The sequence below is a fragment of the Melozone crissalis genome, unplaced genomic scaffold (genome assembly GCF_028551555.1).
Source record: "Melozone crissalis strain CALT ecotype California unplaced genomic scaffold, PUWL_Pcris_2 ptg000062l_1, whole genome shotgun sequence".
NCBI classification, from domain to species: domain Eukaryota; kingdom Metazoa; phylum Chordata; class Aves; order Passeriformes; family Passerellidae; genus Melozone; species Melozone crissalis.
In genome coordinates this window covers 1260660-1288265 of record NW_026535840.1, presented here as the reverse complement: position 1 = coordinate 1288265, position 27606 = coordinate 1260660, and the positions used below count along the sequence as shown (strand labels likewise).

The 27606-nt window shown below is 55.8% G+C and overlaps 2 protein-coding genes across 2 annotated transcripts in view; one reads left to right on the top strand and one right to left on the bottom strand.

The window, feature by feature from the left end:
* The window catches only part of CDH23 (cadherin related 23), a 211693-nt gene that overhangs the window by 20888 nt on the left and 163199 nt on the right, over positions 1-27606 (bottom strand). The window contains exons 30-37 of the mRNA XM_054288414.1: positions 25766-25901; positions 23972-24360; positions 23775-23876; positions 23233-23235; positions 22289-22438; positions 21487-21615; positions 21245-21373; positions 18939-19166 (exon numbers count right to left, since the gene is read on the bottom strand). Of these exons, the coding sequence (XP_054144389.1) occupies positions 18939-19166; positions 21245-21373; positions 21487-21615; positions 22289-22438; positions 23233-23235; positions 23775-23876; positions 23972-24360; positions 25766-25901 (1266 nt within the window). The remainder of the gene's footprint in view (positions 1-18938; positions 19167-21244; positions 21374-21486; positions 21616-22288; positions 22439-23232; positions 23236-23774; positions 23877-23971; positions 24361-25765; positions 25902-27606) is intronic.
* On the top strand, positions 1161-14620 carry VSIR (V-set immunoregulatory receptor). Its single transcript, XM_054288412.1, has 7 exons — positions 1161-1272; positions 6393-6842; positions 8256-8303; positions 9445-9552; positions 10818-10845; positions 12273-12460; positions 13957-14620. Exons 1-7 carry the CDS (start codon positions 1209-1211, stop codon positions 13992-13994), a joined length of 924 nt encoding a protein of 307 aa, XP_054144387.1. The 5' UTR covers positions 1161-1208; the 3' UTR covers positions 13995-14620.

Genomic DNA, 27606 nt, shown 5'->3' with positions numbered 1-27606 from the left:
TGCCACGGCTCAGGGGAGGAACAAAACCAAATATCTGGGACAAGTGGACCGACCTCCCATGGTCCCACCACCTCCCTGCTGACCACAACCTCACTGCTGGTCAGGCTCAGCTGGATCAGAGCCTCTTCCAGTGGTCCCTGGCCCTGAACGGGCACCTGGATGTCCTGGCTGTCTCACAGGGGTGTCACCCCACCTGGGATGGGCTGGTGACAATGCCACACCACTCTGCCTGAGGGCTCAGCACCGAGCTGGGGGCTTGGAACAATAAACCATTTCCTTGGCGTGTCTGGGCTTCATGCCTACACCTTCCCCCAGCAACAAATTTCTCCCAGCCAGCCAAAGGTTACGTTTTTGGCAGGAGCATCAGAGCCGTGTTTGCTGTAAAAACCACAATGCCACACCGTAATTAGGGGTTTTTCTATTTCCCTGCACACTCCGGATTCAGAGCAGGCGGGCAGCAAAGTTTCCTGCGGGTTGCAAAACTCCTCATTCTCCGGGCTCCACTTTCCAGGGAAGGCTGACTGGAAATGAGGCAGCTCTCAGCTGCAGCCAGAGGCTTTGTTGATGCCTTTGGAATTTGGAGAGAAGCTCCAGGAGGAGTTATGTGTCAGACCACGGGCCTGCTTTGCTATTTCAGGGCAAAGTGCAAACGGGCTGTAGGAGGGGGAAGATGGGGCTTTGCTCCCTTTTTTTTTTGGGAAAGCTCCATTTCCTTTTCCAAGTTGGCATTGCTCTGAGTAACCCCTCCCTGTACCCGCTGCCCGTTCATCCCAGGACTGCAGGGATCCATCCCAGGAGGTTCTGCCTCCTTAATCCTCACAAACAAGGCAAAACCAGTAATTGTGAGCAAAGTTACAAGCCGGCCCAAGGAATCAGCTCCTTCTGGGAAGAGGGACGGAGACCAGCACCCGCAAGTCCCTTGGCACCCTCCTTAGCACCCCAAAAACGCTCTGAGCGAGGCTGTAAGGGGAGAAACGCAGCCGAGGCACCCTTCATGAGGAGGAGGAGGAGGAGGGCTCCGAAGGCATCCCCACCCCGGGCGCTCCCTGCAGCCTCTCACCTCCGGGGGGTGCTCGCCCTTCTCGGCAGCGCTGCGCTGCGAGCCGCGATGAAATTTCCTGTGTGTCCCAGTCCGGCTGAGGCTGCGGGGCTGCTCGGAGCGTGCGGGGGCTCGGCAGAGGCCGCCCCAGCCCGGCCACCCCTGCGACATGGGCACGGCGCGCCCCCGGCCCGGGCTGCTCCTGGCTGCGCTCTGCCTGCTCGCCTCCCACGGTAAGCTCCAGCTCGCTTCGCTCTCCTCCCTGCCCGCAGAAACTCTCCCCACCGGGGCTGTGCTCCGGCACAAGCAATCCCGAGCGTTCGGGGCATTATTCACTCTCTTCCCCCGTGATTTTGGTGTGTGGAGGGTCGAGCCAGCCTTTCACACGGCGCTGGGGCGAAGGGGCTGCAGGGGAGCTGCTGTTCTAAAACTCTGAGAGTGTTTTTTTCGCTTTCTTCCTCTGCTTTGATCTAACATGCGTGGAAGGGAAGCAGCCCCCTGTCCCGGGCTGGAAAAGCCGCTCTGTTCCCTCACTTTTCCCTGGCACGGGGGGAGGGGGGGGGTCCCACGGTGAGAAGAGACCCCTCCAGCAGCGCAGGGGGAGCTGGAGAGGTCTTTTCTCGAGAGAGAAAGAGGGGATTTGTGCCCGCGGGGCTGGGATGCCCTCTCTAAGGATGATGCTGCCGGGTGGGCAGCCGGGACCACCGAGCTGCCCTGGCCCGGAGTGAGCGATTCCCGGGGCTGGGAGCGTTCCCCAGCCCGCTGGCTGCTCTCAGCGGGATGGATGCTGCGGGAGGGGGATGCTTCACTCCTGAGCCCGCAGCAGCCCCGGCAGAGCAGCGTTCCGTGCGGGGCTCCGGGGCCAGGCAGGCAGCGGGGGCGGTGGCGTTAACAACGCGGTCCCACCCTGGACGGAGGCTTGGAGAGGGAAGCTGGGAAGGAGCGTGATCCCTCCTCCCTGCCCTGCGCAGGCCGGGGGGAGCATCGGGCTTGGCTTCACCCTCTCTCCCGGGACAGAGTGGTTGCCTCCAGGATTTCTCCGGGAAAAGATCCCCAAAGGTGCCTCACTGGGGCCAGAGGTACCGTCTCCTCTCCTGTGTGACAGCAAGGCTGCTGTGGACTGAACCACGTTTTGCTTCTCATCCGAGTCATCAGGGTGCAATTCCCAGCTTGTCCACGGGGATTTGGATGGTTTCATTGATGCATCTGGGGCGCTGGGACTGAACTTCAGGCCTTCTGCAGTGCAACGAGCTGGGATGCTGATGTTCGGCGTGAGGCTGGTGCCAGAGGAACTGAGCTTTGCGCAACCCCGCGCCTGCCAAAACTTCCTGAGCCCCTGGCTAATTTTAGCAGGGATTGATGGAGATGCAGCCCTTGGAGACATCCAGTTTGGGGATGCTGGCAGCAAGGTGGATGGGGAAGTGGCTCCTCTTCCCTTAAAGAACAGCAGCTGAGCTGGGCTCCCCAAAATCACATCCCAAGTGCCGTCCCTGAGCCAGGGCTGTGCTGGAAGAGGAGGAAGGCAAGGACCCCCGAGGCTGCTTCCTTCACTGCCTGGATGATGGGAACCCCTCTGCTGGGAACCCCTCTGCTGGGAAGCCCTTTGGTGGAAACCCCACTGCTGGGAAGCCATTTGGCCCCTGGGGCGCAGGAGATGGGGGCTGTTAGCACGTCTCAGGCATCTCCAGCAAGTTTTTTTGTCTCCCCTTTGCTTCGTGCTCGAGGTATTTCTGCACATCTCACCTGGCTGGTAACTGTGAGGCACAATCACAGCACAGTGATGATGGGGCTCCAGGGCACTTTGATGTGAGCCTGCTATGAGAACTGCCAGAAGAGGAAATAAAGCAAGCAGAGCTCCTTGCCCCATCTCTGTCTCCCTCCTCTGCAGCAGGTGAGCCCCTCCAAAGGCTCCATGCCCTGATCCCTGCAGGATCAGGAAAAGAGTGGAAATCCCTTCTGCCAAGCACAGGAGGGCAGCTCAAACACCTGCTTGCCAGGGCCGGGGACCAAACACAGGAGAAGCAGCCAGGAGAGGCTTTTGGTCACTGACCCAGAATAAAATCCTGATTTATTTGAGCTGCTGGTCAGCCAAGCAGCACAGGTTTCTGCACTTTTTGTGTTTCTCTTTTGTCTGAAAGCAGAGTTCCCAGGTGTAGGAGAGTGATGCCAGCCAGCACTGGGATGTGCCAGCACTGCACCGGGCTCTGTGCCCCGCCAACACAACACCACTGGCTGCAGACAAAGTTACTGAGGAGCCAAGGAGGAAAAGGGACACTTCTGGCACCTGCTTGAGACCCCCTCTGCCTTTACCAGATGGTGACAAGACAACAGCTCTCAGCTCAGCCCTCAGCTGGTCCAGCCAGCTGGAGATGCACAGAGATGGGCGTCTGGCTTTATTCTGGCATTTGCCAGCAGCTCTGACTTCAAAGGGAACGGTTTGGCAGGGGTGTGGAAGGAGCCAGGCCTGGGCTCTGGGCATGGAAGAAGCCCAGGAGATTAGGGATCCGTGGGCTTTGGCATAAAGACACCACCAGAAGACGTCTCCTCGGGGCTCCATCTGGCATCCAGCGTGTGTTTGAAGCCTCGGTACCTCTTGGGGAGGGAGCACCAACTGCCCTGGCCCTGCTCTGGGCTGCACCGTGCCTTGCCAGCTGCTTTCCCCTCCACTGCAGGGCTTTGAGAGCCTTCCCCCGCTGAGGAGAAGGAAGGGGAGCCTGCAATGCTGAGGGTTGCACACATGGTAACCTCTGCCCCTCCCTGAAAGCGTGGGCTGAGCTGAATTTCCATCCAGACGGTTCCCATCAAGCCCTGGAGGTGGAGGCTGGATGGCTCAGCAAGGCAGAGCCTCACAAACCGTGCGGGGATGAGCCCTCCTTCATCCGAGGGGGTGTGTGGAAAACAAAAGGCTCCTGCAGGCACTTGTGGAAGGTGTTGGAAGTGTGGCTTCCTCCAATAGAGCCCTGGCTTCCCTTCCTGTGGCTCCCAGGAGAGCCCCGATGTGAATGGGGCACTTCCCCTTGCAGCAGGTATCAGGAGCACATCTGAAGCGCCTTTTGTGCTCAGAACCCCTCCAGCCTGGCTGTGCACCGTGGCCCCAGCAGCAGCCCAGCAGAAGGAGAAGTCGGGGCCTGAAAACGAGACTGAAAGAGGCAGTGCTGAGCTCAGGCCGCACAAACCTCAGCCCAGAGCAGCTCCAGGCCGTGCCCTGCGCGTGCTGTGGGGAGCAGGAAGCAATTATCCAGCGTGGTCAGGCAAAGGTCACAGCAGCCCTGCCTCTGGGGACTCCAGAGCAGGGATGCAATGGGGCTGATCCCCCTGCCAAAGCCTCCCTGTCCCTGCAGAGCATCCCTGCAGAGCATCCTCAGGCAGCGACTCAGGGGCTGCTCCTGCACCACCACCCGAGAGTCACAGATAACCACCAGCGGTGGGAGGCACGATTTTGGTTTCATCTAGTGACACAGTGCTCTCTGGGTGGCCCAGCAGTGGGAGCCCTGGGCTGGCTGGCTCATCACACCCTGCCTGTGACTACTGACGCCCTCGATATAGCAAGCGAGAAACCTCAAAGCGAAACGTGGCACAACAGGATGTTACCAAAATAAAAAAGAAACATCTCGCCCTTGTAGCATCTTCTCCGCTGCAAACCAGCCCCACGAATCTCTTTTCCACTGTAATTTGAAGTAAATAGACCCAGAATCTGCTTTTCCTCCTGCTTTCAAAGCGATGCTAGCGCTTCTGCAAACGTGAAGGAGTGGCAGGGCCAGAGCACCAAAACCTCTCCTGGCTTTGCACTTTTCCATCCCCTCAAGCACAGCTCCCCTCACCCAGCAGAACCCGCCACCCACGTGCTGGGGAAAGACCAGCAGTGCCTGCTGCTCCCACTCTCCTGCCACGCCTGCTGCCCACATTCCCGAATTTCTTTCTGAAAATTGTTTGCATTTCCCAGCAGCTCCTGGCTGTCAGCATCAGCCGGTTCCCCCTTTTCCTCCCTGGGGGCTGAGAAATAAGGAGGGCGGGACCTGCTCCCCGCCTCATCTGGGGCAGAAGGAGGGGCACTGCTCCTCCTAGAACTTTTCTGTTTGTTTTCGCTCCTGTTTGTTATTTTTCTGCAGCTGGCGCAGCTGTGCTGGTGTTTCCTCCCTCACAAGCCATAACCCCGCTGCCTTGCTCCTCCTCTGCCTCCCTGCCCCACACCTCTGCTGGCCCCAGGGAGCTCCTGCCTCCCTGCTGCAGGTGCTAAACCCTGTTTAAAGCATTTCTCTCATGCAGAGTTGATTTCTAGGGTGAAGTTGTGCTCCCAGCCCCACTACAAAATCCTGCAAGATTTGGGCTAGAAGGGAGTTAAAGATCATGCAGTTTCAACATCTTCCCCTATGCCAGGTTGTTCAGAGCACCATCCAGCCTGGCCTTGGGCACTTCTAGGGATGGAACAGCCACAGCTCTTGTGGGCAAACCCTGCCAGGGCCTCCCCACCCTTTGCCAGCATCGGTGGTGGGTTTGCAGAGCTTTTTTGGCCAGTTTTGCTACAAAAAGTTGTTTTACTGTCAGAACCCAGGACATTGCTCTGGCTGCCCTGGGTGACTCCAGACCCTGGCAGGGGGCTCACAGACCTTGGCACAGAGTCACAAACACCTGTGCCTTTGATTTTAGCCCATGGAAACAATTACCAACTTTGTGTAAGGAGTTACAAGCCACAAGGGTTTGAGTGGAATGATAGTGAATTCATCACAGGGTGAAAAAGTAGAATTTTTGGGGTTCAATTTCTGGGGTTAGAATGGGGGTTCAAGAGGGTTCAATTTCTGGGGTTAGAATGAGGGTTCAAGAGGGTTCAGTTTTTGGGGTTAGAATGGGGGTTCAAGAGGGTTCAGTTTTTGGGGTTAGAATGGGGGTTCAAGAGGGTTCAGTTTTTGGGGTTAGAATGGGGGTTCAAGACGCAAGATGGACGAATCTGGGTGTGTCCTGTCTTTCTTCTTCTTTTTGTTGTCCTCCATCTTCTGCTGGGATGGTGGCACTTTTGGATTGGTTTAAAGTAGAGACAGACTGTCTGACATAGGTGATAGGTATTTGGAAATTATTGTAAATCAAGTACAGGTTGTTTTTAGTATGAAAAAGTAACACTACCCAAAGGGCGGGCAGTGTGCCATGAACCAACCTGCTGGACAGATCTCAGCAGGTCAGACAAAGAAAGGAACAGATAAGAGAAAATAAGCAACCTTGAAAAGCAGATCTGAGGAATCTCGACTTCTTCTTTGGTCGCAGGGGTGGGAAAAAGACTTTTTAATGACTTGGGAGCCATTTCAACACTGCAAACCCCGGGGTAAGCGCAGGCTCTGACGCGGTGCCTTGTCCCTGGCAGGAGGAGCAGCAGCGTTCCTGATCAGCACCCCGTACTCGCTGTGTGTGTGCCCCGAGGGCCAGAACGTGACCCTGAGCTGCCGTGTCAGCGGCGCCCTGGCCGAGCGGCACGACCTGCTCTACAAAACCTGGTACTTCAGCGGCACGGGCGACCAGAGCTGCTCCGACAAGCGCCACGTCCGCAACGTCACCGACAGGGAGCTGCACCACGACCTGGCCAGGCACCACAACGCCTCCCAGAAACCCTCCTCCCCGGGCAGGCCGAGCGGCCACCGCGGCGTGGAGCTCGTCCTTGACCACCACGGCGCCTTCCACATCGTGGTGACCAACGTGACGCCGCGGGACAGCGGGAACTACTGCTGCTACGCCGTGGAGGTCAGCAGGGAAGGGCACGGCAAGCCCCACACCCTGCAGGTGGCCCATGGCTTCGTGGAGCTGCAGGTCCAACGAGGTGAGGCTGCCCTGAAAGCCCTGCCAGGGAAAAGGGTGGTGGTGGATGCAGCTTTGGGGATGGGGAGGTCCAGAGAGATGAGGCTTCCCTGAAAGACCTGAAAGCCATGCCAGGGCACAGTGTCAGGGAAAAGGGTGGTGGGGGATGCAGCTCTGGGCTTGGGAAGGTCACAGCAAGCCCCACACCCTGCAGGTGGCCCATGGCTTTGTGAAGCTGCACATCCAGCACGGTGAGGGTTCCCTGAATGCCCTGCCAGGCAAAGGGTGGTTCAGGATGCAGCAATGGGAATGGGAAGGGCACGGCAAGCCCCACACCCTGCAGGTGGCCCATGGCTTTGTGGAGCTGCAGGTCCAGCAAGATGAGGGTGCCCTGAATGCCCTGCCAGGGAAAGGGTGAGGGGGGATGCAGCAATGGGGATGGGAAGGTCATGGCAAGCCCCACACTGGGCAGGTGGCCCATGGCTTTGTGGAGCTGCGGGTCCAACGAGGGGAGGCTGCCCTGAAAGCCCTGCCAGGGAAAAGGGTGATGGGGGATGCAACACTGGGGATGGGGAGGGCACAACAAGCCCCACACCCTGCAGGTGGCTCATGGCTTTGTGGAGCTGCAGGTCCAGAGAGGTGAGGCTGCCCTGAAAGCCCTGCCAGGGCATAGTGCCTGAGAAAAGGCTGGTGGGGGATGAAGTTCTGGGGATGGGAAGATCATGGCAAGCCCTGCACTCTGCAGGTGGCCCATGGCTTCATGGAACTGCAGATCCAGAGAGGTGAGGCTGCCCTGAAAGCCCTGCCAGGGCACAGTGCCAGGTGGGGGATGCAACACTGGGGATGGGGAGGCAGCTGTGCTGATGCTGGAAGTGCAGGGCACTTCTGGAGGCAGTTCCAGAAGTCAAAGTTGAAGGTTTCACTCTCAAGCAGTGAAACATTAAAGGAAAAAAAAAAAAAAAGAAAAAAAAATCTTAATAACTCAAGAGGCTGGAATGCAATAAAATCCATGGTACATAGTTTCAGTGATCTCCAACCTCCTTCTGGCAGAGAGGAGAACAAGGCTCAGCTTGAAAGGAGCTGGCTGGTGGTGCAAGCCAGGCTGAGGGCTCACAGATAACCTTGGGACAGCAGCCCAGTGGGAGAGGCAGGAGGGAGGGGAAGGCATCTCCTGGCCTTGATTTGCAGTGTTAGCTTTTCTTTTAGACTAAAAAAAATTAAATTTTGTCTGCATGGTCAGGGATGGGCCGTGCTGCCATGGACAAAGGGGGTCTGGCAGCAGGCATCTCAGTGAACATTTTCAGGATTAAACTCCTGCTTTGGGCTGCTCTGGGATGATGTTCTCGATAACAAGCAGAAAAGGCAAGGGCAGCCAGCAGGTCGGGAGTTCTGTGGGACCTGAGCGAATCCTGAGCTTCTCTGTTCTCTTCTGCAGGCAAAGGAGGCCTTCAAAACTGCACATTTCACACTGCCACCGGCAAAGGTAAAGGACAAAACCCCTCTCTGCTGGCCATCCTGGCCCAAGCATTCCCTAGGGATCAGTGCCCACACACAGCCTCACACCCCGGGGTTGGGAGGGCTCTTTCCAATGCTGTTCCAACAGGGAGTGCATGTTTAGAACAACTGTTCTGTTGTTTTAAAGCCCCTGAGCCCCCTCCCACAGCAGGGGTTTAGTGGCTGCTGCCCCGAGCACACGGGAAGGGACAGAAAGGCAAAGAGTTGCAGGAGCCTCTTGCTGCACCCCGAGCCTGGGCCACCTCTGCCTCTGCAGGGGAAACCCAAACCTTGCTTGAGTGCTCAGACAGCGTGGGGCTCCCCCAGAGCTGTGTCTAGACATGGAGATGCCCCCACTTCACTGTGCAGCTGTGTTGCTCTGTCTGTCCCCCTTTGCTGGCGCCTAAATGGGCAGATTTGGCTAAAATTATTTTGCAGCATGCCCAGACAAGGCAAGCGGTTCCTGCTCCCCATGAGCTGTGCTTTCCTGTCCCTAACCTTCAGTCTCAAGTGTTGGGACAGCCTGCCCTGTCAGGAAAAGAGAGAAAAATGTCTCCCTGCTAAAACACAGGCACACAGGGAAAGAGGCTGCTTCCTCACAGGGATGCACAGGAGAGGAACTGAACCTGGCCCTGATTTAAGCAGCCCTCAGCCTCACCACAAGCCATCCCACAAGGACCTTGATGGCCACAGATGTGCCTGCAGCCTCTCTGGGAGCCCCTGGGGGTGGCATTCTCAGGGGCACATTCATTAACAGAGGGTGACAAGCCCTTTGATGCCCGAGCACTTCGAGGCTGGCACTGGGTCAGAGTCAGAGCCCCAAAGCTGCTGGGAGCCTTTATTAGGTTTCTCTCCTCATAATTAGGAGACCAAAAACCTTGGGATGTCCTGCAGCAATGAAGGGGTTTGGCTGGGGCTCTGACAGGATGCTTCAGAGCCTATCTCCACAGCTGGCAGTGCATCCTGGTGGTGTGGGACCACACTGCCTCAGCTCTGAGGCAACACAGGGCTGCCCTGTGCTGGATTTAATGATCTTTGAGGTCTCTTCAATCCTAAAAAATCTGTGATTTTGGCCTGGGGAAGCCAAGGGAAGGTGAATGGTCAGGCTGATCTCTGCTCTTGTGTTGCAGACATCACGGCGGCCGCGCTGGCCACGGGCGCCTGCATCGTGGGCATCCTCTGCCTGCCCCTCATCCTGCTCCTCATCTACAAGCAGAGACAAGCTGCCAGCAGCAGACGTACGTGCCAGAGCCTGCTCTCCCCTCCTGGGCTGGCTGGGGTCTGCTCCATTGGGATCAGGTCCCAGGGATGTGGTGTGAGGTGCCCCAAGGACAGGATTCTCCTGGAGCTGTCCTGGGAAGCACCAGGCATTCCTGCAGGCTGCTGTGGGACAGGAGGGGACACCAGCAGCGTGCTGGAGGCTCTGACACTGTGAGGATGCTCCCTGCTGAACCCTTTCCTCCACACCCACAGTGAGAGCCGTCTCATGCTCTCACCCCTCCCTCCACTGCCCACCCGAAACAGAAGCTTTGCCTTCTAGGTGACTGAAGAGCATTATCTGCACTTTTTCTCACCTTCCCCTTTAAAAAGGCCCTGACATGTCTGTGGCCATAGGACAGGTGTCCCCTCTGCTGCCCCAGCCCAGGCTGTGCTGAGGCAGAGCCCCTGCCCCTGCCTGGCTCCCCAGGATTTCAGTAATGAAGCGGAAAGGGGCACCACCTTTAACTGGCAGAGCCATTTCATCACCCTTGGGCAAGAGGGGCCCTGTGGTTTTCCTCTCCCAGCTTGGTGGGGGCTGTGGGGCTCCGAGGAGCCCTTTGGAGAAGTGGTTCGTGCAGCAGCAGCAGGGCACAGTGCCAGCAGTGCCAGCCACCAGAACGGGAACTGTGCTTTGCACAGCCACACCCTGCAGCCGCCCCTTTGGCTCCCACCTCCATCTGCAGAGCATCACCTGGATGCTGCTTCACCCCAGAGGGCAGGCAAAATCCAGATGGGTTTGTCTCTCAGGTGTCCTGGACCAGGTTATTCCCACCCAGCACCTTTCTTTGGCACAGTTTGGGCCAAAACTCGAGCATCTCAGCCAGGCAGAGCCCAGTAACGGGGGCTGTGGGAATGAGGGAATGCCTGACCTGGTGCTGCCCAGCCAGACAGGGGCAGCCAGGTGCCAGGTGGTGTTTGCAGAGCCCCAGGTGGGTGCTGAGTGCATCTGGGCACAAATGGGGCTGGGCTGCAGCTGCACCTCACTTCACCCCACTGCAGAGGTGTCCCTTCCCCTTCTCTGGAGCCTGGGGTGTCCATCTGGGGAGTGGACAAGTGGGAGAGGGCAGGGATGCAGAGGAGGAGGTTTTAGGGCTAAAGAAGCAGGTGAGGGAGGGAGGAATGCAAAAGGAGAGGAGGAATTGGAAGGAGATAAGACACCAGAGCCCAGCTCTGGCAGTGGGTCTGGGCCTGATGCTGGGCCCTGTGCTGCCAGCACTCACCCCACACATTTTGTCTTTGGCAGGTGCCCATGAGCTTGTCAGGATGGATAGGTAAGGAACCCAGGAGCTCCCAGCTCCTCACACGCCCTGCAGCCTGCATCCCAGACCCTGCACATCTCCTCCTGCCCCTTGGATCTGGCACAAATCCCCAGCCCAGCAGAATGAAAGGGCTGCTGGTGTCACCCCGCCCTGAGTCCTTTCCCCTTCTGGGAAATCACTGTTTCTCTTCCTTCTCTCCATGTGGAAAGTGCCTCCTTCCCTTTTTCAAGGGCCTGCCTCTCCCTGCACCCCAGAAGAGCTGAAACCACTTGGGCTGAGCTTTCCCCCTGCTCTGGGCCCCTCATTTTCTCTGAGATCCCACTGCTTGAAATCACTTTGGCTGAGCTTCCCCCCTGAATTGGGCTCCCTGTTTGCTCTCAGCTGAGATGCCATAGCCTGAAATCACTTGGGCTGAATTTTCCCCCTTCCCCTGGGCTCCCCATTTGCTCTCAACTGAGATCTCACTGCCTGAAACCATTTGGGCTGAACTTTCCCCCCTGAATTGGGCTCCCTGTTTGCTCTCAGGTGAGATCCCACTGCCTGAAACCACTTGGGCTGAACTTTCCCCCTGCTCTGGGCTCTCCATTTGCTCTCAACTGAGATGCCATGACCTGAAATCACTTTTCCCCTGCTCTGGGCTCCCCGTTTGCTCTCAGCCACGATCCCACTGCCTGAAACCATTTTGGCTGAGCTTCTCCCCTGCACTGGGCTCCTCATTTGCTCTCAGCTGAGATTTCACTGCCTGAAACAACTTTGGCTGAGTTTTCCCCTGCACTGGGCTGTTTGTTCTCAGCTGAGATGCCATGACCTGAAACCACTTTCCTCTTGCACTGGGCTCCCCATTTGCTCTCAACTGAGATTTCACTGCCTGAAACCATTGGGGCTGAACTTTCCCCCTGAATTGGGTTCCCTATTTGCTCTCAGCTGAGATGCCATGGCCTGAAACAACTTTGGCTGAACTTTCCCCCTGCACTGTGCTGATTGCTCTCAGGTGAGATCCCACTGCCTGAAACCACATGAGCTGAACTTTCCCCCTGCTCTGGGCTCCTCATTTGCTCTCAGCTGAGATTTCACTGCCTGAAACCATTTTGGCTGAGTTTCCCCCCTGCACTGGGCTCCTCATTTGTTCTCAGCTGAGATGCCATGACCTGAAACCACTTTCCTCTTGCACTGGGCTCTCCATTTGCTCTCAACTGAGATTTCACTGCCTGAAACCATTGGGGCTGAACTTTCCCCCCTCCCTATTTGCTCTCAGATGAGATGCCACTTTCCCCCTGCTCTGGGCTCACTGTTTGCTCTCAGCCGAGACCCCACTGCCCGAACCTGCTCCCTGCCCTGCTTGCCTGTTCCCAACGCTCAGCCAAAAAACCCCTTTATTTTCCCCCTGGGGATACAAAAACCGAGCTGAAACAAAGATCCAACACCTCTGTGTCCCTCAGCAGGGCCCAGGGCATCGAGAACCCGGTGTTCGAGGCGGGGCCGGTGGGCAGTGCGGAGCCCCGGCCCCGGCCCCCGCTGCACTACGTGGCCGGCAGGCTGCCCTCCGAGTCCGGCCGGCACCTGCTGTCGGAGCCCAGCACGCCCCTGTCCCCGCCCGGGCCCGGGGACTGCTTCTTCCCCACGCTGGGTGAGTGCCGGCCGGGCTGAGCGCCTCCGAGAGGGTGGGGAGGGCTGGGGAAAGCGGGGGTTAAATATCAGCGGGAAAATTGGTGTGGGTTGTTGGGGACATGGAACAGGAAAGACTTATAAGTATGATTGCCTGGCAAAAGATTTTGTGAATATGGAAACTATAAACGAGATTGAAAGGAAAGCAAGCTTTGAGATACCTCAGTTACTGAACAACTGGAAAACAATGGCATGGCCAGCTGAAGGTGGTCCCCTTTTGATGGAACAACACCCTCTGCTTGCAGACAGGCCCAAGGCTCAGAGCAGACCCTGCAGCTTGGCAGAAGGGGCCCAAAGAGGAGCTTTTAGGGTTTAAAATGTAACACAGTGTGGTAATGTAGTGATTCTTATAGGCTGTATGGAAATGCTATAGGATTTGTGTCTTGTACTAGATTGGTTAGTGAGAATCAGAATATTCAACACAGAACATGATTTATTGTATTGTAACGGGAACTTTGCTCACTTTCTATGCTCTTAGCTCTTATCTCTTGTGTCTTAGCTCTTGCCTTTTACGCTCTTACCCCTTTTACTCTGTTATGCTTTTACTCTCTCACCCTCTCATCCTCTCTGCCCCTTTCTCCTCTGGGGCCTGCTCTGGGCTGTGGCTGCAGCTCCCAGCAGGGCCCTGCACCCAGGCCCTCTGCAATAAACCCCAAATCCCAGCAGGGCCCTGCACCCAGGCCCTTTGCAATAAACCCCAAATCCCAGCAGGGCCCTGCACCCAGGCCCTGTGCAATAAACCCCAAATCCCAGCAGGGCCCTGCACCCAGGCCCTGTGCAATAAACCCCAAATCCCAGCAGGGCCCTGCACCCAGGCCCTCTGCAATAAACCCCAAATCCCAGCAGGGCCCTGCACCCAGGCCCTCTGCAATAAACCCCAAATCCCAGCAGGGCCCTGCACCCAGGCCCTGTGCAATAAACCCCAAATCCCAGCAGGGCCCTGCACCCAGGCCCTCTGCAATAAACCCCAAATCCCAGCAGGGCCCTGCACCCAGGCCCTTTGCAATAAACCCCAAATCCCAGCAGGGCCCTGCACCCAGGCCCTGTGCAATAAACCCCAAATCCCAGCAGGGCCCTGCACCCAGGCCCTGTGCAATAAACCCCAAATCCCAGCAGGGCCCTGCACCCAGGCCCTCTGCAATAATCCCCAAATCCCAGCAGGGCCCTGCACCCAGGCCCTCTGCAATAAACCCCAAATCCCAGCAGGGCCCTGCACCCAGGCCCTCTGCAATAAACCCCAAATTCCTGACCTGGCTGCAGAGATCTCTTGTCTGCGTCTGTCCCAACCATGCAACCCCCTGTCATCCTACAGTTGGTGACATCAAAAACTTGGTGGCTTGAAAGATGGGAGGGACCTAAACCCTCTGTTTTCCACACAGAACCAGAGTTTGCTCACTTCCTGGAATGATATCCCCTCAGCTGCAAGCTGGACTAACACCCCTGCTCTGCCTTTTCCAGATCCTGTTCCTGACTCACCAAATTCCTTGAAAGCCTGAGGAGCCTGGAGGAAACCACATCCTGCAGAGCAGGCCATGCTCACCCACACAACAGCCCCAGGAGTGCCTTAAGAAACGAAGCTGTGTGCAGGATCCCTGCCCTTGCCTCCCACCCTGCCACTGCCCTGGGACTGGAAGTGAACCTCTCTCGCTCAGATTTTGATTTTTAACTACCTGTTTCCATGGAGAAGTGGAGCTCTGTACTGCCCACATTTTACAGACTAGCTGGAAATTGAGGATGTGGGGATGGGAGGATGTCCTGCACCTGCAGACTTCCCTGAGGATTAACTTATTGCCAGGCTCTCAGCTCTGCCACATCAACACGTTTCTGGATCCTTGACTGAACATCCTCTCTGCGAGTGGATGGTAAAATACTTTATTCAGCATGGAACAAAACAGGATCACCAGCCAACCTTGTACTACCTTTTTCTTTGCAAAACAGGAAGGGGAGAGGCTCCCTGCTGCCACCAGAGCCCTCTTTCCTCACCAGCCTTTTGAAACGGCCATGGACTTGTGATGCTGCTGCCTTTTTAGCAGAACACATGTTGGGAGGAGCCTTATTTCTGCTGCACTTTTATCCTTGGCTTGGGATCAGGGCAATTTATCTTTCTGTTTGTTTCATTATCAGTGCGGATTAAAAGGAAAAAAGGATGTTTATGGTTTTCATTTGGTTTTTTTTTCTTTTCTATTTTTTTCCTAATGGCTGTCAGTTAGGAAGTTCATCTGGAGGGTGTTGCATGATATTCCTGTGAGGAGAGCCCCTGTGGAGAGGTGGAGGGATGGGGACACAGTGGGAAATGCTGTGGATGGCTTCCCCTTGCTCTCCTGGGGCCAACAGGGCCAGAGCAGCCAGAGAGGACTCTCTGATTCTCTGGGGCATGTGGGTGAGCACAGCAGCATCTGAACAACAACATCTGGCACTGATTATCCAAAAGAAACTACGGCTCCAGCGTGACTCAGCCACAGTGATGATATCAAACCTTGTGGCAGACACTGTTACTCAGAGTGTGTTTGGTTTTGTTTGGTTTTTTTTTCTTCCTTTTGTTTCTCTTTTTGATGTAAGGTGAGTAAAAAACTGGCCACGAGACAAACATAAACATTACTCATAGCAAAACAGAGTCAGACCTGAGCAACAGCTGCACCAGGCAGTGTGGCCAGGCTGAGCATCCCTGGCAGCACACAAATTTCCACACTGTGGGGCTGGAAGAAACAGTGTCTGCAGGATTTGATTAATCCAGCATTGGCTTCACCAGAAGCACCCAGGAGGTGGTTCAGGGATGAAGGAGAAGCCACAAGGTGGTTAAGGGATGAAGGAGAAGCCAGCACCCACAAGGTGGTTCAGGGATGAAGGAGAACCCACAAGGTGGTCCAGGGATGAAGGAGAAGCCAGCACCCACAAGGTGGTTCAGGGATGAAGGAGAACCCATGGAGGGGTTCAGGGATGAGGGAGAAGCCAGCACCCACACCGCCATGTACCATGGATGGAATTTCCTGAGCTTGGGCTTGTGCTTCATTGCCACCCACAGCTCAGCCCCTTCCTGGCTCTGCAGGGCAATCCAGCAGCTGGCTGGTGCCTCCAGCAGGTCTTTCTTCCTGTCTCAGCAGCTCCAGCTGGAATCACGCCGGGGTTTGCCTGCCTGCAGGTCCTAACGGCTTTGCAACCCTCTCCAAGTGGCTGTGCTCCCCAAGGAATGCACTGCCTGATGACAGAACCAAGCTTTGCTGGAAACAGGTTTGGCTCTGTGTGGCAGGAACCCCATTTTTGGGATACCTGGTGCTGCAGGCTGAGCTAAGCTCTGCCAGAGGCTCTGGTGGGGCATGCTGGGGCACTGGGTGGCATCAGATTTCCCTCCAGAAGGAAAACTAAAGTCTTCTGGGAGAGAGAAGAAATGGCTTCCCAGGCTTGCATGCATTCTGGAGCAAGAGTCCTGGCACAGGGGTGCTGGTCCCCACCTCAGCTCCCAGTTCCATGGAGAAGATGACACAGATTCCCAGCTGCAAGACAACATCTGGGCAGTGAGGATCCACCCTGCCTTGCAGTGCCTGGGGCTGCGAGTGCCACAGGATCCTGTCCCAGTGCTCAGGGGTGCAGAGATTTTCCTGCAGGAAGCTCCCAACCACTCTGGGGCAGGGCCAGCCCTTGGGGAGGTGCCCCAGGGTCAGACAGTGGCCAGGTGGCTCCTGCAATTCCCACACACCTTCCAGCTGCAGCTCACCAGCTTGCGAAGGTGTTTTTCCTCCCACAATGCTTTTTTAAATGAAAATATTCTTATTTTATCCTTTTGTTCCCTCATTTCTCCCAAAAGATTCCTCTTGGCCAGTCTTCCCTGCTCCCTGCAGTCCTGGGCATCCCAGATCACCATTTCCAAGTGAGGACTTCCCAGTCCTCTCCCAGCTCCATCTCCTCTGCCTCTCCCACACAGAGAAGGCCAAACCTTGGATGGATGGACGGATGGATGTACAAATCACAGACAATCACCCCCTTTTGTGCTGTCCTGGGCATCCCAGATCACCTCTCCCAAGTGAGGACTTCCCAGTCCTCTCTCAGCTCTGTCTCCTCTGCCTCTCCCAGGCAGACAAGGCCAAACCTTGGATGGATGGACAGATGGATGTACAAATTACAGACAATCACCCCCTTTTGTGCATTGTTGCGCCAGCCTGGAGCTCCCTGTGAAAGCCCCAGTTTCTGGCAGGCAGCAAGGCCCTGACAGACATCATTTCCCCCGGCAGGCATGAGGCCAGCAGGCACCCAGCAACACGCCTTTGACAAGAGCTGAGTGTCCCCGAGCCCTGAGAGGGGCCAAAGCTCCTCTCCCCACTCAGGAATTGGGTCACTGGGCACTTTGTGTGGCTGGCTTTGGATTGCTGCTGCAGGCAGAACGTGTGCTCGTGACATGGTGGGCACACAGCAGAGCCTGTGGGGACACTGCCTGGGCATCTGGGAGGGATGAGCTGTGCCACTTGTCCCTGCTGGCACCGGGAAGGGGAGCAGCCATTGCCATGGCAATGGGATTTGCCAGCTCAGCACTCCAGGAGCAGTGTCCCACATCCACGGTGACAGGGACAAGGAGGAGCTGGTGGCACGGTGTGCTGCAGCCACAGCACAGCCCTCTCTCTCTCTGGGGAAGTGACTTAGCTGGGTTTGAGCCTCAGTGACAGTGCAAATAATGGAAAAGAGGGTGGTGCAGAAGCTGGAGTGCGAACCAAGCGGGAGGGAGGAGCTGAGAGTGCAAAGCCTGAGGTGAGAATCACAGCCACAGCTTGCACTGCTGGCTGCCACCTGATTCATCAGAATGTAGAGCAGGGCTCTGCAGGCAGAGCTCTGTAGGCAGAGCAGAGATGGTGAGAGATAGCAGGTGGAGGTGGGGACAGGAAGGATGGCAGAGTGTCACACGATGTGTCAGCTCCTCTCACCATTTGTGCCCGTGGGTGCTCGCTCACCTCTCCACAGAGACCTGGGGTTGGAAGGGACTCAGAGCTGGAAAATGCCCAACATGGTGTTTGCTCTTTTGACTTTTTGAGCCATTCTCAGAGGCACAAACAGGGACCCAAGCAAAACAGTCACTTCCCCAGACCATGGGATGATGGGTGGGGTCTCATATCATCCCCCTCTCAGTCTGAATCCATTCCCCCTTGTCCTGGCGCTCCAGGCCCTCACCAAAATCACCAGAGCTCTTCTCATGCCCAAGGCCCTCAGCAGACATGCACATCAGTGGTGAATGGAGCTGAGGCTGGGCTGCTGCTCCAGCCACTGCCAGTGCTGAGATGGGAGGGCAATGCCTGGAGCCCTTCCAGACCCAGCACCCCGTGAGCAGGGCAGCAGCACCAGCACACCTCCCCACAGGGATGCTCACACTTTTTGTGTTTGGAGATGGAGATGAGGCCTGCTGAACGACTGTGAGGGAAGGTCCTGCACAACCAAGCATCAAAGGAGACCGAACCAAATCTGTGCACAGCAGGTTTGGGCCCTGAGTCCCCAGAACATCACACCCTGTGCCTTCTCTCCCCTTTCACACCTCTAACTGAGTGCCAAGCTCACTCCAGTCCCCAAAACACTGCACCCTGTGCCTTCTCTCCCCTTTCACACCTCTAACTGAGTGCCAAGCTCACTCCAGTCCCCAAAACACTGCGCCCTGTGCCTTCTCTCCCCTTTCACACCCCACACTCGATGCCAAGCTCACTCCAGTCCCTACAACATCACATCCTGAGCCTTTTCTGCCCTTTCACACCCCACACTCGATGCCAAGCTCACTCCAGTCCCTGAAACCTCCCACCCTGGGCCTTTTCTCCCCTTTCACGTGCCACACTCAATGCCAAGCTCACTCCAGTCCCTACAACATCACACCCTGAGCCTTTTCTGCCCTTTCACACCCCAAACTGAGAGCCAATCTCACTCCAGTCCCCGAAACACCAAACCCTGTGCCTTTTCTCCCCTTTCACACCCCATGCTCAATGCTAAACTCACTCCAGTCCCCCAAACATCCCACCCTGTGCCTTTTCTCCCCTTTCACACCCCACACTCGATGCCAAGCTCACTCCAGTCCCTGAAACACCACACCCTGTGCCTTTTCTCCCATTTCACACCCCACACTTGATGCCAAGCTCACTCCAGTCCCTGAAACCTCCCACCCTGAGCCTTTTCTCCCCTTTCACGTGCCACACTCAATGCTAAACTCACTCCAGTCCCCAAACATCACACCCTGTGCTTTTTCTCCCCTTTCACACCCCAAACTGAGAGCCAATCTCACTCCAGTCCCCCAAACATCCCACCCTGTGCCTTTTCTGCCCTTTCCCGCCCCACACTCGATGCCAAGCTCGCTCCAGTCCCCAAAACACCACACCCTCTGCGTTTTCTCCCCTTTCCCGCCCCACACTCGATGCCCAGCTTGCTCCCCCAGCGCTGCCCACCCCGTCCTGCCCCAAAGGCCCATGTTGGCGTCTCACCGACAGGGAGGGCGTGCCCTCGTCCTCCACGGTGACCACGAGGCAGTAGGAGCTCTGGCGCTCGCGGTCGGGCGGCGAGGGCCGCGTGGCGATCTCGCCGGTGACGCGGTCCATGCGGAAGGTCAGGTCCTCGTTGCCGCGGGTGATGTAGTAGGAGAGGACGCTGTTGAGGCCGATGTCGCGGTCGGTGGCGCGCACCTGGACCACGGCCGTGCCGCCGCCCACGTTCTGCGGAGATAACGCCGTGTAAATCCCACCGGCCTCGTCGCGGATGGAACGCCTCATTTGTCACGGTGGGATTTCATGGTTTGCCTCAGACCCCTGCGTTCCTCCCCTGATGATTCCCTCCCAGGTGTGTCACTCACCTCTCCTTTCCACACCCTGACCCCTCCCAGCACTGTCTGTCAATCCTGGAATTCCAGAAGGGCGTTGAGTGATTGGCAGATTCAAGGGATGCCCTCTACCCCTGAGGGGCATTGGGCCTTTTGTTCCCAAATTTCCAGCTCCCAAGAGATTCCTCTTGGCCAGTCTTCCCTGCTCCCTTGCTGTCCTGGGCATCCCAGATCACCATTCCCAAGTGAGGACTTCCCAGTCCTCTCCCAGCTCTTTTGAGTCCTTTGTCCCTTGAGACCTCCTCTCCTGTACCTGGCTGGTGGCTCCCTACCCCTTCCCACCCACTCTCCCCCTGGTAAAAGGAACAACAACCATGGGGTCAGGGAGTTCTGGATTGCTTCTGCTCTGGATTCAGAGCCCTGTGGGCCAGAATAAAGCTCTGGATCCAAACCCTCCACCAGAACCGACTCCTTTCCTTCACCATCCCCTTAAAGCTTCTCCTCAGAGGGAAACCTGAGGAGTGGACCCTCTGAAGGGAGGAGGCTCCATCCCAGCACCCCCAGAGCTCCTGCAGGCCTGGCCTTGTCCCAAGGGCCCAGCTGTAACACCCAGCCAGCCCAAAGTGTCTGTGGGGTGAAACACCACACACCCAGCCAGCCCAAAGTGTCTGTGGGGTGAAACACCACACACCCAGCCAGCCCAAAGTGTCTGTGGGGTGAAACACCACACATTGCACAGCCAAAAGTGTCTGTGGGGTGAAACACCACACACCCAGCCAGCCTAAAGTGTCACTGGGGTGAAACACCACAGTGCCGCTATTTGTTTCAGCAGCAAGGCCAGGCAAGCCAAGCCACATCCCGCCTGCTATATTGGCAAATTTCAATACTAATTAATAATGTAATTCTAATATAGAGAGGGCACTTGATGTGCTTGAGGCTCCAAACTCACTGCTCCAACACCCGGCAGCTCAGCAGAAAGCTGCACATTGGGTCTTATCTAGTCTGGCACAGCCTGGAAGAGGATAAAACCCGCAGTGTGAGCAGAGGTGAAGGCCGTGTAATGGACCCAGAGCTCAGCTAATTATTTTTGGATAGTCCCATTATGGGGAAAATCAAAACAGAAATTCTGTTCTTCAACCTGCTATGAACATGTATTAAATAGATAAGAAAACCTTAACAGGGCAATATCCTTAATGCTAAGCTATAAATCACGAGCAGCAGTTCCTCACAGCTAAGTGGCACTGGCTATTACTCATATTTCATTTTTCATCACCAAATTGAGATTTCCCCCCTGCCTCAGTCCAGGAATTAAACTGTCAGGAAATAAGTTGTCTTTTCTCATGCCTGATTGTGTTTTATTGCTTAATTATCTGGCCCTTGCTAAGCTGCTTCCTGAAAGCCATTCTTATTCTGCACAGCACTGTCCCTTGTGTCACTTTGGTGGCATTTCCATGGGTGTGCAGCCACTTCTCCTTCCGGCTGCTCCCTGCAGCCTCAGGAGCTTCAGTTGCTCACAGAGCTTTTTCCTCACCCAAAACGAGGAGGACATCACCAGTGAGGGCTTTCAAGGGGTCACCAGCCCTTATAACACCCATGGTGGGGATGGCAAGGGGTCAAAAACCTTTAAACGACCCAAGGTGAGGTTTGCAAGGGAACGCCAACTATCAAATGGCCAAAGATGAGGTTTGGATGGGATCAACAACCCTTAAATGACCCAAGGTGAGGCTTGCAAGGGGATGCCTTCATCAAATGGCCAAAGATGAGGTTTGTACGGAGTCAACAACCCTTAAATAACCCAAGGTGAGGCTTGCAAGGGGCTGCCAACCATCAAATGGCCAAAGATGAGGTTTGCATGGGGTCACCAAGCCTTAAATGACCCAAGGTGATGCTTGCAAGGGACACTGGGCTGTCCCCACCTGCCTTGTGGTCAGAGCTGCCCCTGGGAGGGTGGAAGGGGAGGAGCTGTGTGCTCACCTCGCTCACGCTGACGTTGTAGCCGAAGGGGCTGTCGATGACAGGGGGGTTGTCATTGACATCCAGGATGTTCACCCGCAGAATGTGCTCCTTCCTCCGTGGGGGAACGCCGCCGTCTGACGCTTGGATCTGCAGTCAGGGGTGGATTTCCGAGGGGAAAAAGGGCTGTTTTGAAGCTCACAGCTCCAAGCAAGCAGCCTCGGGGCTCAGACCATGGGGTGAGGGGGTGGTTTGGTGCTGACCCGTAGGGTGTAGTGGTCCAGCAGCTCCCGGTCCAGTGGTCGTGCCACGAACACCTCGCCGTAGGTGCCGTTGGTGGTGCGGATCTCGAAAGCATGGCCGATATTCCCCGACGCCAGAGAGAAAGTCACCTGGAATCACCACAGGGAAACAAAACCAAGGCAGGCAGGGTGATGCTGAGGAGGAGGAAGGGGAAGGAGACCCTGCAAAAATAAATCCAGCATCCCCCCAGCTTTTGAAAAGGTCCAAGTAGTGGGATCCACAGGTGTGCTGGGTTATTGCAGCCACCCCAAAGCAAACAGGGCCAACCCCTCTGGCAGCTCCCATGCTGCCAGCAATTTCTGTTATTAAGGGTGATGGGACCTCATTAATGCTTGTCTGCAGGGTAATGAAAATAACAAATGTCAGAGAGCTTCCTGCTCAGCCTGCCAAGGGCTTTGCTGCTGGTCCCCACAGCGGGAGAGGCCACAGCTGGTTTTCAGATTGCAGGGCTCCTTTTGACACTCGTCCCACAGAGCTCTTTGCCCCAGACAGCCCAAGGAGAATGCTTTACCTCTCCTGCTGCCTTGCCTGAGGACTCTTGGCACTCACTGCACAACGCCCCCAAAACCTGGCATTAATGGCCAGAGCTTGCTCTCACAGGGATGCAGAGGGAAGGGGTTGGGAGGGTGCTGGCAGGGGGATTTCTGTGTCAGTGAAACACCACACACAGCCTCACAGAAGGGATCTTTGAGACCAACTCCTGGCCTTGCACAGGAGAACCCCACATGTCTAAGAGCATCATCCAAATGTCTCTGTCCCTACCTGGCCATTGCTGCCTGCATCTGGGTCTCGGGCCAGCACCAGGGCCACCCTCTTGCCCACGGCGATGTCCTCAGCCACACTGACAGACGAGTCAGAGGTGATGTCGAACTGGGGGCTGTTGTCATTCTCATCCAGGACTGTGATGGTCACCTGTGAGGGGACACGGGGCTCAGGGCATGGGCAGGAGCCAGACCCCTGCCCACCCTCTGGTTTTTATCCTCCAAATACCCAGGCACAGAGCAGCTTGGGCTGCTGCAGGGTGACTCTTTCCTGCTAAATTTTTCACTAGCAGTGATTTCATCCATGCTCACAGCAGGAGGGTCAGGCAGCATTTGCTCTAAAGCTCAGCAGGCGCAAAGAAGGCAGAGCTGAGTGTGTTTAACTCCACCAGGGCAAGCTGGGTGTGGAGAGACCTGACCTCCCTCCTGGACAAAGGCACAGGAGCACGCGATGCTCGAAGGGGACCTGGCTACCTTGGCCACAGTTAGGCAGAGGAAATGCTCTCATCGAGTTTGCAATCCAAGTGCTGCAGGGCAGCACAGAGATGAGAGAGGAAGAGCCTCTCTGTTCCCGGGGATTTATTTATGGGTGCCCCAAGCTCCCAGGTGCGGCCGGGCTGAGTGCGACAACATCCCGGGAGGAAGCTGGGGAGAGAGCTGTGAGCCCTGGGGTGATTCACTCATTGTTGCTGCTGGATTCACAACACAGAGCCAGGAGCAGGGAGAGCTCATTCAGCCGCTGCGGCAGATCCGGCAGCTGCTGTCCCGAGCGCTGGATCAGGGAGCCGGATCAGGGATCCTGCTGGGCAGCAGCAGAGGGGCTCATGGGGCTGCCCCACATCCTGGGGGTGGCAGGGAGGCTGGTGCTGGTGGGACATCCACCCCAGTCCCTCCCTGCAGCTCAGTGTGCACCCTGGCAGGGATTCTGGTCTCCAGCAGGCTTACCTTCTGTTGGAGGAAAGCAGAGGGAGAAACAGAGAACACAAACAATGAGGAGTTAGCGAGGGATGAGGAAGTGTGGGTTAACCCTGCATCCTACCACAGCAGTGCCAGGGGTCATGGGTACCCCTCTGCAGCAATTTGGAGGCTCCAGTGTTGGGGCATCCCTTTGTTTTTTCCTAGCTGAGGTTGGCACATCTGCCCCTCACCCTGGGCGAGGTTCAGAAATGGGCATGGTGCTGTGTGGAGAGCAGAGCCGTCAGCACCCATGGGCTGGCCCTGCAGCCAGCAGAGAAATGCAAATCACTCCCTGCTTGGCTGCCTGTGAAACTGTTAAATATAACCCTCTGAAACACAAACCGCTGTGGATATTTAAATGCCCCTAATTTTACCTCCTTCAAAACTGTTTTAGCAGGTTTTCCCTCAAAACAGGGTTTCTGGACTCTGGAAGCTGGAGCAGAAAGCTCAGCTAGGACAGGCTGTCCTGGGAGAAGGAGGTGGTCTGAGGTGGACAGGGGATGGTAGGGAAACTGGGAGAAGCCACTCACCACTGTGGAGTCAATCTTTGGTCCTCCATCATCAGCCACCACTGTCAAGGTGTAGAAATCCCCTTTCTCTCGGTCCACCTGGCCTTTGACCGTGATCACTCCCTGCCAAGCATGAGCAGCAGCTCTGGTTTTGGTCACCAAACCCAAAGCTCACCGTGCCCAAACAGGCCAGGAGGGACCGTGCTGTGGCTGCTTACCGTGATCCCGTTGATTTTGAAGAGGGAGAGCGCCTGGGGGTTGGTGTTGGGGTCGAACTTGTAGGTGATCTGGTTGAGGTTGTCGATGGAGCGTGCCTGGACGCGGAGCACCTCGGAGCCCAGCGGGATGTTCTCCATGATCACGGCCTCGTAGCTGCTGTTGGAGAACTGCACGGCCTCGTCCAGCTCGTTCAGCAGGCTGACGTACACGCTGCAGAAGCCCTGGTTGTGGGGCGGCGCCTGGTCCGTGGCAGAGACGTTCATCAGGTAGCTGGTTTTGGTCTCGTAGTCCAGGTAGTCGATGGTGGTGATGAGCCCCGTGCTCTCGTCGATCTCGAACTTCCCTTCCGCGCCCGACACGATCCTGTAGCTCACCAGGCCCCCGGGCCCTGGGGAGGGAGCAGGAGCTGGAGGTGCTGGCTGCACCAAGCACCCCGAGGAACCAGAGAACCACACCAGGCACCACTGATGCCTCCCCCCAGCAGAGCCCATCCCACGGGATTTCAGCCCAGCCAAGCCAGGATCTGTAGCAGACCCTATGGAATTGGCTAGGGCTCCGTGGAGGGCTGAGACTTAAGGGTAGGAATTGCTGAGTCATTATGAGATAGCAAAATAAGCTCCTGTCTTCCGCCTTTCGGACCCTAGCTTATCTCTGTAACCCCGTAGGTCACTTTCCCCTAACCCCTACTGCTGGACAAGTTTGGATCCCCCTGTACCCTATAAAAAGGAGCTGTTTTAGCCCATTTGGCAGAAGAAGAGCTGTCGCTGGAACCCTTCACAGACCCACTCAATAAACCATCACTGTGGAACCCCCAGGACCATTTCTTCTTCTCCTCTCTCATCTGCTTCTCCCTCTAGCCCACCAGGCACCTTAGCAAGCAAGCAAAGAGCTGGGAATCATAAGAACTGATAATCACTAAAGAGCTGAAATCCACTAAGCTTGCTTAAGGCAGCCACAGCTATGAGTGGCCTGGGTATTCGGACACATGTCACTGGCTGGGGGCTATTTACAAATCACAAACGGGATGGGGCTGCTGTGGAACGTGCCTTGAGCTGGTTTATTTTTCAGCATCAGCCTCATCACATGGTTGTGACAATGGGAAGATGCCAGCAGCTCACATCCCAGGCAGCAGACAAAGAACTCAATGTTACAACTCACTTTATAAGTTTTTTGACCAATCACACAAAGCAAAAGCACACTGACAGTATTTATATCTGTATAGTATTCTATATTGACAGTAGTTCTATCCAATCACCATAAGCACACGTACCTTTGGTTAAACAATGCTTGCTTATTTCAAATAAAATACCTGCTTGTAAGCCTTAAAACACAGTGCACAGAGCTCCATTATTAAGCTTAGAACTTTCTAATATCTTTCTAGATAAACTTTTCTGTAGCTTAGGGAGTTATTCTAGACAAGCATTAATACACAGACCATTGTTCTATTTGTCCTTGCTTTTCAACAGTTTAAATAATTTTTCTGCTGACCAATCTCATGGCTGCTGCTTAGCCCTATTCACTGTTCTGCTGTCTCTGAGGCCTGCCTTTTGCAGGCCTGCCTTTTGCCTCTGAGGCCTGCCTTTACCAAAACCCTCTGATTTTGCGGATTCCCAGATTCTGCAAAAACCAGGATTTGGATACTCTGTCTCCAGGAGTGTCCTGAGCTATCCAGCCCGTGCTGCCTTGCTCGGGGGCAAAGGCAGCTCTGCGGGCAGAGGGGCCATAAGGATCCTGCAGTGGCTGATATCTCACTGCCCTCCCCACACTGGGTGTGTCCCACCTGCCCTTCCCACCTGTGTCCCGGTCGGTGGCGCGGACCACTGCCACGGAGGTGCCGATCCCCGCCGTCTCCCGCAGCCCCAGGCGGCTGTACTGGCGCTGGGTGAACACCGGCACCTCGTCGTTGACGTCCTCCACGTACACGATCACCTGTGGAGTCCCGGAGAAACCGCACAGGAACTGGGTGAGATTGGGGAACCAACCCTTCATGGTGCTCACGGAGAAACATTTCAGTGTTCAAAGCCAGGCTGGACAGGGCTCGGAGCAACCTGGGCCAGTGGAGGTGTCCCTGACAATGGTAGAGGGGCTGGAACTAGGGGAGGTTTAAAGTAACTCAACCCATTCCATGATCCTGTGATAACCTCTTGTTGAAAATTGCAATGCAAGATGTTTTCCATTACCATCTGAATGGCAGATTATCTTTGTCAAGTGGGCAGCTTGCCTTATCTCTCTCTTTGAGTGACCACAATCACACCTCCCTCGGGAGGGGACATTGCTGATAACAGACTATTGAATGTCACTGCATGGCTGATAAGAACTGTAACATCCCATTGTGAGATGCTCCGCCCAGGGGGAGGAGCCAAGCATTGCTACCCAGATATAATCCAGAGGGAGGAGCCAAGCATTGCTACCCAGATATAATCCAGAGGGAGGAGCCAAGCATTGCTACCCAGATATAATCCAGAGGTTTTGAGACACCAGCACAGCTTCTCCATGGGATTCCCCAGAGGAACAGCAGCTGTCTCTCCTTCCACTGGATCTTCAGAGGCAGAATACATCCTTCTCTACAGGATCCCCTTGCTCCAGCAGAACCACCCCTGACACTGCAGGAGGGCTGCAGCCACATTTCCAATGGGACTGCCACCAACAGCCTGACCCACAGGGTGTCAGGTTGGGTTCTGACTCTGTCCGTGTTGTTCTAGTGTACTGCATTGTTTATTTGATCCTTTTATTTTTTCCTTCCCTGTTAAAGAACTGTTATTTCCTGCTCCCATATTTTTGCCTGAGAGCCCCTTAATTTAAAATTCATAGCAATTGGGAAGGGTGGGGAGGGTTTACATCCTCCGTTTCAGGGGAGGCCCATGCCTTCCTCAGCAGAATCCTGTCTTTCCAAACCAAGACACCTCTTCTACAAACACCACGGGATGGAGAATGAACATAAAGGGTTTAACATCACAAATTTAAGCCTGTGATGTTTGAATTGGATTTAAACCTTTAGATCCTGCGGGTCAGAGTGAGTCAGCCTTTCCCTGCTGGGGAGGAGGCACCCTGGGTACATCAATTCCTCCATCCTCTGAGATCCCCTGATCAAACCCCTGGAGACCTCGCAACAGAGAGACTCGCTGGGAAATTTTTGCTCCAAGTTCAGTGCTGTTTCCCCAGGGAACACATTTCCTTCTCCTGGTTTTCTGCTTGCTGCTGGCGCTGGGGGCACCTCACACCCAGCCAGAGCCCACCCCAGCGCTGGGTCTAAGAATAGATGGAGGGCTGGGCTTGTGGGAGCCGTGGGAAGCGGCTGTGCTGCAGCTGATGACTGTCACCACTGGGTTCTGGATTATTTAAATAGTGCCTGGCCAGGACACAGGTTTTTCAGCAGGCTGAGGCCCAGCTTTTCTTCCCAGCAGCAGAGCCGCATCGCACCGAGCGAGCAGGACTCCCTCCGAGCGACTGCCGCACGCCTCAGCAGCATAACAGCACCAAAACACCACAGGGAAAAAGAAAAATCAAACAACCCCCCCACCAACAACCTCTTCTCTACCCACGAACAGCCCCCAGAGAGTTCCCACGCCAGATCTTTCTAATTTCCTGTCCAGCTGCTGGGAAGGACCAAGCTCGCGAGCGTTTTGCGCGATCG